Raw genomic sequence first — 11,390 nt, 5'->3', positions numbered from 1 at the left:
CCTTCAGCAGGAGCGTCGTGATGGGTGAGGATATAAACCTGTCAAGGATATGTTTAATTGGCTTGAAAAAGAACCAAAAGATGCTAGTGGCTCAGCAGCAGCTCCTCTGCGGCCTCTACAGGCACACGGCACCTCCGGGCAGCCTCACCCAGGGCAGGAGGTGACAGGCAGGCTGACACCAGGGACCTGCAAAGCCCAGCACAGGAGCCCTGGGCTGAGCCCAGCCTTTGCCTGGGACCTGAAGCACCGCATCCAAATGACACCGAGCACTGATCCAGGCCACCCTGCTTGGGTTCCTGGCAGGCGAGCTCAGTGCTCGCAGGCTGTGCCAGATGCGGCACTGTCTGTCCTGCTGCAGCTGGCACCACACCAGCACCGGCCCAGTACCGGCCGTCCTGGCCAGCAAGACAACGCAACCGCCCGTCCTGCCCAGTGCTGGATGGAGCCGCACTGCAGCATGTGCCACCCCCAGCAACAGCGTCCCTTCCTCAGCGGCCAAGCAGCCGGGTTCAGCCCCAGCCTCAGAACCATAGAATCGCAGCCTGGTTTGTGTTGGAAGGGACCTTAAAGCTCATCCAGCTCCAACCCCTGCCACGGGCAGGGACACCTTCCACTAGAGCAGCTTGCTCCAAGCCCCTGTGTCCAACCTGGCCTTGAACACTGCCAGGGATGGGGCAGCCACAGCTTCTCTGGGCACCCTGTGCCAGCGCCTCAGCACCCTCACAGGGAAGAGCTTCTGCCTAAGAGCTCATCTCAGTCTCCCCTCTGGCAGGTTAAAGGAGCTGAAGGAGATGAGCGCAGGCACAACATGGCTGCCTCCCTCCCAGAGAAAACCTGGGATGGAAACGCTCCCAGCAGAGCAGCAAGCACAAGAAAGCACCGGTGAGACCAGGAGCCACCGGAGTCAGGGGTGTGTGAAACATGTCAGTGCAGAGCAGGGGCTGGTAGAGCTGAGCCTGGGCTCTCCATCCACAGCTGAACTCGTCAGGAGCGGACGGCATGCCACCGCACTGGGAGCTGGGGCACCAGCAGGCTCCGGAGCGTATCCCTGCGGCGACACCGGAGCATCCGGAGGTGCCGGCGAAGCCAAACCCCTACGGTGAGCTGGGAGCCCCCGGCTTGTGCGGCTCTGGAGGTGGCACCAGCGGCTGAGCCGAGACAGCTGGGCCCAGCACCACCCGCGGCCGGACCGAGCGCCCCGACCCCAGACCGCCGCGGCCACTTCCGCCTTCTCGTCACGTGACGGGCGCAACCCGGCGCGACGGCGACGCTCAGGGCCCAGGCGCCGCTTCGTGACGCCATGACGCACAACCGCAGCACCTTGCCGGTGATCCCTTCGCAGAGAAAGTAGCCCTCCCCGGCGGGGGGCCGAGGCTTCCCCCAGCCCGAGGGCTCACCGTTCGGTGCCGGGAGGCGACGGCGATGGCCAGAGAGAGGAGCATGTCTCCTCGGCGAAAAGCACCTCGGACGCGGCGGGGTCCCTGCCCCGGGGCGAGGTAAGTAGTCCCGGCGCGAGGCCCGCGTGGCCGTACCGCTCCGCGGCGCGAGGGCGGGGGGGCATGGCGGCCGCCGTGGTGCCGGCTCCGGCGGAGGCGCTGCGGGGCCGCGGAGGGCCGGGTGAGCGCGCGGGCGGCGGGCGGGCGGGCGGCAGCCGCGGGTCCCCCCGCCCCGCGCGGTCGGTGCTCCCCGCCCCGGCGCTCCGGGGCCGCCCCGCCGTGTGCGCGCGCGCGGAGGCGGCGGGGGGGACCCCGCGGCAAGATGGCGGCCATGGGCCGGGCGGCGCCGCGGGGCATGACGGGATCGGGCGCGCCGGGCATGGGGCTGCTCCGCGGCTTCCCCGAGGGGCAGCCCTGGCCCCCACCGCGGGCGAGGCGCGGCCCCGCCGGCCCGGGTCCCCGTGGGCTCCGGCGCCAGCCGCGGCGCTGATGGCGGCGGCCTCCTCCTCAGGTGGCGCCTAGGCGGCCTCGGCAGGGCGGGTATGGAGGAGAATGCGGTGCAGAGCAGCAGCGACGCGGCCCCGCAGGCGGTGCGGGAGGAGCCTTCCGAGAGCGGCCTGGGCGTCGGCACCTCGGAGGCCGTGTCAGCGGACAGCAGCGACACCGCATCGGCCTCCGGAACCCTTTCCCGAGCGGACGACTCTGGCGTGGGGCAAAGCTCCGACAGCAGCGAGGTCTCCTTGGTAGGAGCCGATGGGGTGGCACTCGGCTCGGGAGGGGAGGGTAGCTGCGGTTCTGGTTCTGTGTTTCTCTAGACATTTCTGGCAGGCCAAGCTTCGGGAGGCAGCTCTGTAGCTCAGCCGAAGCAGGTGCTGTCACACTGCTGGTGGGATGTCTGCTTGCTGATCTGAGGGAGAGAAGCCTCTTTGGTAGCAAGAGCAGCCCCGGAGGGCCAGGGTCCTTGGCAGCGCCACAGGGGGTGTGCTCATGCCTTTCCCAGTAGCTCTGCGCTGGTGTCGTTTGCATACAGTGGCTCAATGGGAGCCTGGCCTGACAGAGGCCTCTCACCTGAGCCCTTCTCACCTCTTCTTTTGCCCCAGGAAGAGGTGTCGGAGAGCAGCTCCAGCACAGATGCCATTCCCCGGATTTACCTGCCAGATTCATCCTCCATTGCCCAGTCCACCTTGGTCTCCAGTGTTTCCACCGTGAGCCAGTCCATCATGGTGTCAGAGTCCCCACAAGTCCTGGTACATTCCAGTGTCATCACTGATGGAGCCACTGTTGTGTCGGACTCCACCGCATCCACCTCCTCGGACCTAGGTTCTGCCATTGACAAAATCATCGAGTCCACGATCGGGCCTGACATCATCCAGAGTGAGTGGGAGCTGCTCACTTGTGGCAGCCCGGCCTGCTCTCATCGTGGGGTGCTGGGAAGGGAGCTGTTGCTGTGCCAGGCCTGGGGAGAGGGAAGTATATCCATGTGTCATCATGCATCCCTGTCAGTGGGGATTCTCTTCTTGCCCTGCTGCAGTAGTTGGAGGGTTTGACGAGGAGCTTGTTGCTGCTGACTGACAAGCCCTCCCTCTGTCTGGCTGCTCCTTCAGCTGTGGTGCCAGCAGCCCAGGGCAGGTCCCATCCCTGCAGCCAGAGCTTCCTCACTGCTTCCCGCTTTTGTCCAAACATGGGATGGCCCCACGGACCCTACAGCCCCTGTGCCTGACAGTTACCACCCTGCTCTGCTCTTTCTCTCAGGCTGCATTGCTGTGACCAGTGCAGAGGATGGTGGGGCAGAGACTACCCAGTACCTCATCCTGCAAGGCCCTGACGATGGTAAGGCTGTGCCCTGGGATGGGTATTCCAGTGCCTGCGCCAGAGTCCCTGGGGATGTGGTGACTGTTGCGAGGTGGTCACTGAGATGGCGTTCAGCCCTTGCTCCAGGCGAGGGAGCAGCCTTGGACACACAGATGAGGGTTTTCTCCTTGGCTGAGCTAGTTTTGGCATTTCAGGTGCCCCCATTGTGTCCCAGATGGCCACTTCTGCGCTAGCTAATAGCTTAGCAATAGAAGCTGTTGCTGATGGACCGACCTCCACATGCCTTGACCAGCCTGGCCCTTCAGACCCTTCTGAGCATCTGGAAGTGATGGAGCTGCCAGCACAGCCAGGTCAGGCCCAAGAGGTGGATGGCGAGGAGGAGCTGGACCAGCCAGACATGGAGACCCTGGAAGAGATGATGGAGGTGGTGGTGGTGCAGCAATTCAAGTGCAAGATGTGTCAGTACAAGAGCATCTCCAAGAAGACACTGATTAACCACATGAAAGAGCGGCACTTCCAGCCAGGTGCGTGCTGGGTGCTGAGGGAAATGGGCTCTGCTCTCAGGGATGGGTGTAAGGACTTGTTCCATTGTGCAGACTGGTGAGGAGGTTTTGTTCCATTCTCTGTGGCAGCGGGTTCAGCTCTGTCTTTGAAGAAAGGACGTCCACGAAAGGAGGAATCTGTGCCAAAGACTGTGGAGGAGGAGGTCCCAGAAGAGGAAGAAGATGATGATATTATGGATGCTGGTGCTATCGATGACTCTGAAGGTAGGACTTGTTCTCCCCACATCTTATGTAGCTTAGTCTTTTTCCAGTGTCTGTCTCACATTTTGGGCCACTTACCCCAGAGGACAGTGACTACAACCCAGCCGAGGATGAGCCCCGCGGGCGGCAGCCCAAGTTCAACCGCAGCGTCCCCACGTCCAGTGAGGAGAGGCTGCGCCGCCGCCTGGGGAGACCCCGCAAGTGTCCTCGCCTGGAGGATGTGCCCCAGGACATGGCCGAAGGTGAGGGGGGAAGAGGCAGCAGCCCCGTGGTGGGCTGGCACAGGGAGGCGTGTGCTGAAGCTGTGCTGTGCTCTGTCGAGCAGGAGGGGACGCGGAGCCCTTGGTGACATCCCAGAGCATGCAGGGCTGCGAGCTGCAGAACTCAGAAGCAGCCAGTTCCTCTGGCCTGGAGAACGGGACCAGCAAGAGCCTGGCAGAGCCCAGCATCAGCCAGTCTGACTCAGAGAACAAGGACCCTTCCTCCAACATGAGCTCTGAGGAGGCAGACGTGTTCCCCAGGCGGCGTGGGCGGCCCTCACGCCGCTTCCTGGGCAAGAAATACCGCAAGTACATGGGGCACAGGTGAGGGGTGTGAGCCGAGGCGGTGCTGGGCCCTCTGGCCTCTGCCCAGGGCCGGTCCAGCCCCAGCTTGCTCCCGCAGCCCTGAGCCCTGGCCCTGTTCCACAGGTACTACTACAAGTCACCCAAGCCCCTGATGAGGCCGTACCTGTGCCGGATCTGCGGCTCACGCTTCCTTACACACGATGATCTGCGTTTCCATGTTAATTCGCATGAGGCCAACAACCCACAGCTCTTCAAGTGTCTACAGTGCAGCTACCGTGCCCGCCGCTGGTCCTCCCTCAAGGTGAGCATGTCTGTCCCACTCCCGTGCCCACCAGGGGGGTGGTAGCCCTGGAACTTACGGGCCCCACTCTGCTTGCCACAGGAACACATGTTCAACCATGTGGGCAGCAAACCTTACAAGTGCGAGGAGTGCAATTACACCAGCGTGTACAAGAAGGATGTCATCCGGCACTCTGCAGTGCACAGCCGGGACAGGTAAGAGATGTGCAGTCCTACAGACTGTCCTGCAGCCTAGCTGAGCTGCAGTAACACTGTTCCTCCTGCCCTGGGAGGCAGCCATGCCCTCCCCTTCCCTGACCTCTGGCCATTTCCAAAACAGGGAGTTTTAGTGTCTGGGTACAAGGGATCTCGGACTTGGGATATGGCTGACACAAAAGGGGGTTTTCTTATTTCTTTTTCAGGAAAAAAAGAGCAGATCCGGTGAGTTTGAGTTCCTTGTTGGCTTGTCTCAGCACCGTTACATGGGAAGAGGCATGCCTGGTTTTCCACAACTTCTTGGTGCCTCGTTGAAGGCAGTGTTTCTGGATCATCTGAGGAAGGGCAGCCCAGTCCTGCAGTGGGGAGAGGGTGAGGAGACTGGTGAGCTCCTCCCAGTGAGCTCATCCTCGTGCTCCTCCTCCAGCCCCCAAAGCTGAACTCCTTCCCGTGCCCTGTGTGCAACCGCATCTACCCCATGCAGAAGAGGCTCACCCAGCACATGAAGACACACAGCACAGAGAAGCCACACATGTGTGACAAGGTGAGGGGAGGACACACAGCCTGGGGGGTGGCAGCAGTGAGTGAGGCCGGACAGGAGGTGGACACTGCTGTGTTTTGTTTCGCTGCAGTGCGGCAAGTCCTTCAAGAAGCGCTACACCTTCAAGATGCATCTTCTGACACACATCCAGGCCATCGCCAACCGCAGGTAGGAGCCGGCAGAGCCTGCAGGCGACCTGGCCCAGCCGTGTCTCAGCTCCCCTCGGGGGAGGACAGAAGGTCCCTGCTGCTCGTGTGACAGGTGGCTTTGTCCTGGCAGGTTCAAGTGTGAGTTCTGTGACTACATCTGTGAGGACAAGAAGGTCCTGCTGAACCACCAGCTGTCCCACATGAACGACAAGCCCTACAAGTGCAGCTTCTGCAAGTACTCCACCTTGCGGGAGGACTTCCTGGTGTCCCACATGGCTGTCAAGCACACGGGTGAGAGGAGCTGCCTGCCTGCCTGCCTGCTGCCCTGATGTCCACTGCTCTGCAGGAGGTGGTCAGAGCCTGTCTGCCGTCCTTCAGGGACCCCCTGCTTGACTCCCATCTCCTGCAGGAGGGAAGCCGTTTGCTTGTGAGTTCTGTCACTTCACCACCAAGCACAAGAAGAACTTGCGGCTCCATGTGCACTGCCGCCACCCCGAGTCCTTCGAGGAGTGGGCAAAGATGCACCCCGAGGATCCGCCATGCCGTCGCCGCCCCTTCTTCACCCTGCAGCAGATTGAGGAGTTGAAGCAGCAGCACAGCCAGGTCCAGGCCCCGACTGAGCCAGAGGCCAGTCCGCCGGTGAGTGCTGTTGCCCATGGCCCAGCTCCTGGTGCTCAGGGCCCCAGCTTTGTGGTCCAGCTCACTCTCTCACGCAGGAACCTACTGTGCCCATCACCTACCACACGGTCCAGGCCCTCCCAGGAGCAGAGCCCCCCATCCTCTCTCAGGATTCCCTGGGAGGAGCCACCATCATCTACGAACAAGGTGAGTGAGTGCCCGCTGTAGGGGTGGGGATGGGAATGGGAGAGGTGGGCAAGCACGTTCCTGGCCCTCCCCTTGTGACCTCTGCAGACGTGGCTGGATCTGCAGAGCTGGCCACACAAACTGCCCTGGATCTCCTGCTAAACATGAGCACTCAGCGAGAGCTGGCCACGGGCTCACTGCAGGTGAGGAGGGCTCAGGGTGGCAGAGGGAGGCCTCCCAGGCCTGTTCTGCTCAGGGGGTGTTTCAGAGAGCCTGAGCTGCTGACCCCTGCAGGTGGCTGTGGTGAAGCAGGATGATTCTGTAGAGGTGCCAGTCTCCTGTGAGCCCCAGGCAGAGGAGGGCGAGGAGGCAGACTCTAAGGAGCAGCAGCAACAGCAGCAGAAGTTGTTGACGCTGCACATGGTGGAGCCTGGGGAGACGTTGGTGCAGGAGGCTTATGAGGAGGCGACCCTGGATGGCTCGGAGCTGCAGCAGATCACTATCCCCTTTGGTGGAACAACAGAGTACAGCATCATCACACCCATCAGTGAGGAAATTCAGGCTCCTGGTGCACTGTACAGGTCAGCTGCTCACAGGTGGAGGCATTCTGGCATCGAATGAGGAGGCTTTAATGGTGAGGTGACCCTGTCCTCTCCGCAGTGAGGAGGAGAGCCCTGTGGAAACCTCCGAGGCAGTGGTTGTGAGCGAGGCTGTGATGGCAGAGGAGGATCTGAAGGGTCGTAGCAATCCCTGTGTCGTGTCACCCAGCGCTGCGGAGAGCCAGTTCCAACACACAGAGGTAAGGAGCTGCGCTGTTCCCGGCGTGGGCCGTGCTGGTGCAGCTGTGAATGGGTGTTTCTCTTGCAGCCCCTCAGCGGAGTCGCTGCCTTCCCCTCGCCTGCGGAGCACCAGGAGGCTGGTGTCAAGTGGCCCCTGGTGCACTGTGTCACCAGTCAGCTCCAGAAGGACTCGTCTTTATCCCCAGCCTCCGAGGGCCAGGAAAGCTCATCCCCAAAGGTCAAGTGGCCTGCGCTCCAAAGCACAGCCAAGAAGCTCTCGTGCAAGGTTTCCACAGCCAAGAAGCTCTCGTGCAAGATTTCCACAGCCAAAAAGTTTTCATGCAAGATTTGCACAGCCATGTTCACAGGGAGAGCAGAAATGGAGAGTCACAAGAGAGCCCACATTGGGCCCAGCACCTTCAAGTGTCCTGACTGTCCATTCACTGCAGCCCTCTGGCCAGAGGTTCGGGTAGGTTCCCTGGCACAGAGCAGCCCTGGGGACAGGAGCTTTGGAGAAACGGGGCTTCCTGACCCTGCGCTTGTCCTCCTGCCCCCAGAGCCACATGGTTCAGCACGCCAGCCTGCGGCCGCACAAGTGCAACCACTGCAGCTTCGCCTCCAAGAACAAGAAGGACCTGCGCAGGCACATGCTGACGCACACCAACGAGAAGCCCTTTTCCTGCCCAGTCTGTGGGCAGAGGTGGGTGAAGCTTGTGAGGCTATTGCTGCTTTGAGAGATGAGCTCCCCAGGGCTCAAGAGAAGATAGGATACTGACAGAGAGTGGCTGCCCCAACCCTGCTGCCGGGAGCATCCCCCTGTTAGGGGGGACCCTGTCCTTGAGAACCATTCCTGCTGCAGCTGGGCCCAGCCTCATCTCGAGGAACTGCTGCATGGGGAGATGCAGTACTTGAGCACTGATTGAAGCATTTTGGGAGCTGGGACAGGCCATGTCATACGATGTGGTGGCTGTGGCCTGGGTCCCTGCAAAGTCACAAAGCTCCTGTGCTGCTCATGGCAAGCTCCACCTCACTCTTCCTCCTGCAGGTTCAACCGTAATGGGCACCTCAAGTTCCACATGCAGCGTCTGCACAGCTCGGAGGGGAAGAGGCCAGGGGCATCTGCAGCTGCTGCCTCACAGACCATCATACTGAAAAGCGAAGAGGACACGCTGGCCACGCTGCAGAGTAAGATGTGTCCTGTGGGCAGGGTGTGGAGATTCACCTAGCCAAGGGGTCAGGGCCAGGGGACCCCTGCTGATGGGTGAGTGCCAGCGGTGCAGGGACAGGGCTGGGCACAGGGAGCTCTCCCGTGAGGCAGTGGCTGAGTGGTTCTGTGCAGAACTAGGGTCTGGGGTTTCCTCCAGGCACATCCCGGTCACTCAGTGCATTGTGGGAGCAGCAGTGCTCTGAGCAGGTCACAGCTGAAATGAGAAGCAGAGTTCATGGTCTGATGTGGAGGTTGTTCTGCCCACAGTGAGCTCTAGTTCCCTTTGTGTTGAGAGAGTTTGGTTTAGCTTCTGACCTGTGAGCAGATCTTAGAGAGTGTCCAACTCCTTGTTGGGGCAAGCCCTGGGCAGGGGCTGCTCAGGAACGCAGCCAGCACTGCCCGCAGCCCCGGCAGTCCCCACAGCAGCTCTCTTGGCGTTGCAGCAGCTCTGCAGTCCGGCCAGGCGGTGCTGGCTCCCGAGCGGCTGCAGCAGGCTCTGGGGCAGGAGCACATCATTGTCACGCAGGGGCAGAGCGTCACGAGCCAGGTGAGCCACGTCTCCTCCCGCCCAGGAGCTCGGGGGGTTCCCTGCTCTGGAACCCGCTGACACTGGCTCTTGCTGGCCTGCAGGAGGAGGCTGCGTACATCCAGGAGATCACAACTGCTGATGGACAGACAGTGCAGCACTTGGTGACCTCTGACAACCAGGTGAGGGGGCTTCTGTGCAGCTGGAGTGGGGAGAGGTGAGGTGGGGACAGGAAACAGACAAGAACCAGCCCTGCTGGGGAGGGGCATTGGGCAGTGGTGACATTTTTGGGGTCTGAATCCCTGTGTTTGCAGGTTCAGTACATCATTGCCCAGGACAGTGTACAACATTTGCTTCCTCACGAGTATGTTGTTGTCCCAGGGGGTCATCACATCCAGGTAAGGTTCAGGCTATCTGCTCCCTTGGTGTGGTGGATGGGGCTGTTGAGCGTACATGTGTGGGACTGGGCCTCCTTGTTCCCTGTGGCTCGCTCTGCTCAAGCCACTGCTCTTTTGAGGGCATGGATACCCGATGGTCCTGACACAGCCTCACTGCAGCACTTGTCTCCAGGTACAGGATGGTCAGATCACCCACATCCAGTACGAGCAGGGCAGCCAGTTCCTGCAGGAGCCGCAGGTGAGGGTCCAGGCCTGGTGGCTGTTGCAGATGGGCTGGAGAGGGAGGAGTGGCAAAGAGAAGGTGCATGTGGGTTGATGGCTCAGTGCAGGACCCTCCTGTCCTCTCCTCCCCACAGATCCAGTACATGCCGGTCTCACCTGAGCAGCAGCTGGTCACGCAGGCACAGCTGGAGGCAGCGGCACACTCAGCAGTCTCAGGTAGGATCCTGGGGCCCAGAGCCAAGCTCTGGTGTAGCTCTGGCAGCTCTGTCTCCCTCCAGGTCTTGGGGTGCTGCTCCTGCCAGGCAGTTTGTGATGCCCGCTGGCAGCTGCTGCCATGCCATGGGCCCAGCCCAGCCCTGCTGCAGACGCTTCTCCTGCTGTAGCTGACGGGGCGGCTGTGCAGTGGCCCTTGCCCGGCAGGCTGGGGAGATGAGGCTCCATGGCCACTTCGTTGCCTGAGTCCCTGTAGTTCTGGGAGGGGGCCAGCGCTGGTGTCTGATCTTTGCTGGCCCAGCTGTGAGGCAGCGCCAGCTCCCTTCCTGGAGCTGAGTTGCTGGGAGGTGCAGCAGCTTCCACAGGGTGGAGATGCCCTGATGCGTTTGTAGCTAACCGGGCCTGGGTGTGAGCACGGTGGCCCTTGGGTTCACATCAGGCTCCTGCCTGTGGGCGTGCAGGGCCCCGGGCAGCCCCTCTCTGACCGCTCTCCTGTGCAGCAGTGGCTGACGCGGCGATGGCCCAGGCGCAGGGGGTGTTCGCGGCCGAGGCAGCGGCCGAGCAGATGCAGCAGCTGCAGGAGGGGATCCACTACGACGTCATCACACTCACGGACTAGCACCAGGAACCCCCACGCCGACAGGAGCCTCCTCAGCAGTTGCCTTATTGCTTCGGGGCCATGAGGGCCATGCCTGAGCTCTGCTGTGCCCCACGAGGGTGCTGCGCATCGCCCCGGCACGGGCGGCTGCTCTAGCAGCACCCGCTCCGCAGCCGCAGGGGCAGCACTTGTCTGCGCAGGCTCTTTGCCCGGTGCACTGGATGCTCTGAACTCTCTTTTCCTGAATCATGTCTGCATGGGCCAGACTCAGCTCAGCATCTGCCTGACAGCAGGGTCTGGCGGGGAGCTGTGCGGCCGAGCACAGCCTGTGGTGTGCTGCAGGAGGTTTGTGTAGCCACAGCCATGCACTCCCTGCGTACGGGGTACTCAGCCTTCCCTTGGCTTCTCCGGCCTGCAGGCAGGCAGCAGTGGGGCTTTGGACTGGAAGAACCCAGAGCAGGACAAGACAGTGGGGAAGATGCTCTATTTTTCTTCTAAAGAGGGGTGGACTCTGGAGTTGGGTTGTAGATGGTTGTGGGGGGTTCAATTCTGATGTTCTCAAGCTTTGACTATGCTTATGAATAAAAAGGGATTGAAACCTGTGCCTGTCCCTGCCTGAGGGGCCAGGGGCTTCCTCCTGCCTCTGCTGCTTCTCCCTGGGGAGCCTGAGCCTGGCGCTGGGGCCAGGCACATGCGGCTGCACTCGGCTGTTGGCTTGACCTTGACCAGTGGGAAGCGAGCTGGGCATCAGCTGCAATGGTGGGCTTGGAGCTGGAGTCATGAAATTAATCGAGTGGTAAACAGCCTAAATCCCGTGTAACTCTGTCCCGGACTACAGCAGCCTCCCCTCCCTGAGCGGATTGTCTGGAAGTGTTTACAT

At 61.6% G+C, this 11,390-nt stretch overlaps 1 protein-coding gene across 2 annotated transcripts; it reads left to right on the top strand.

Annotated features, from left to right (window-relative positions):
• Positions 1 to 1,230: 1,230 nt before the first annotated feature.
• ZNF335 (zinc finger protein 335) lies at positions 1,231 to 11,112 on the top strand. 2 transcript variants are annotated; one of them, XM_080627669.1, is made up of 28 exons: positions 1,231 to 1,496; positions 1,948 to 2,179; positions 2,537 to 2,810; positions 3,189 to 3,266; positions 3,443 to 3,772; positions 3,881 to 4,015; positions 4,096 to 4,254; positions 4,338 to 4,581; positions 4,702 to 4,879; positions 4,961 to 5,073; positions 5,280 to 5,298; positions 5,501 to 5,617; positions 5,706 to 5,782; positions 5,894 to 6,054; positions 6,173 to 6,402; positions 6,480 to 6,588; positions 6,676 to 6,770; positions 6,862 to 7,148; positions 7,228 to 7,366; positions 7,435 to 7,815; positions 7,904 to 8,046; positions 8,392 to 8,531; positions 8,997 to 9,100; positions 9,184 to 9,261; positions 9,394 to 9,477; positions 9,650 to 9,715; positions 9,834 to 9,915; positions 10,413 to 11,112. In XM_080627669.1, the coding sequence occupies exons 1-28, from the start codon at positions 1,423 to 1,425 to the stop codon at positions 10,529 to 10,531; spliced, it is 4,248 nt and encodes a 1,415-aa protein (XP_080483795.1). In that variant the 5' UTR covers positions 1,231 to 1,422; the 3' UTR covers positions 10,532 to 11,112. The 2 variants fall into 2 exon arrangements, with proteins under 2 accessions (XP_080483795.1, XP_080483794.1); XM_080627668.1 differs by having other exon boundaries at positions 4,338 to 4,596.
• The last annotated feature ends 278 nt before the right edge of the window (positions 11,113 to 11,390 follow it).

The sequence above is a fragment of the Psittacula echo genome, assembly GCF_963264785.1.
Source record: "Psittacula echo genome assembly, chromosome: 12".
In the NCBI taxonomy this organism is placed as follows: domain Eukaryota; kingdom Metazoa; phylum Chordata; class Aves; order Psittaciformes; family Psittacidae; genus Psittacula; species Psittacula echo.
The sequence above is the reverse complement of the archived record's forward strand: the minus strand, read 5'-3'. Positions and strand labels throughout refer to the sequence as shown.

What these genes read in the sequence shown, in the direction of transcription:
- ZNF335 (XM_080627668.1), top strand. Translation starts at nt 1,423, where the DNA reads ATGGCCAGAGAGAGGAGCATGTCTCCTCGGCGAAAAGCACCTCGGACG. An exon ending in AGCCAGAGGCCAGTCCGCCG is followed by an intron (nt 6,403 to 6,479) that starts GTGAGTGCTGTT and finishes TCTCTCACGCAG; the next exon opens with GAACCTACTGTGCCCATCAC. An exon ending in GGCACACTCAGCAGTCTCAG is followed by an intron (nt 9,916 to 10,412) that starts GTAGGATCCTGG and finishes TCTCCTGTGCAG; the next exon opens with CAGTGGCTGACGCGGCGATG.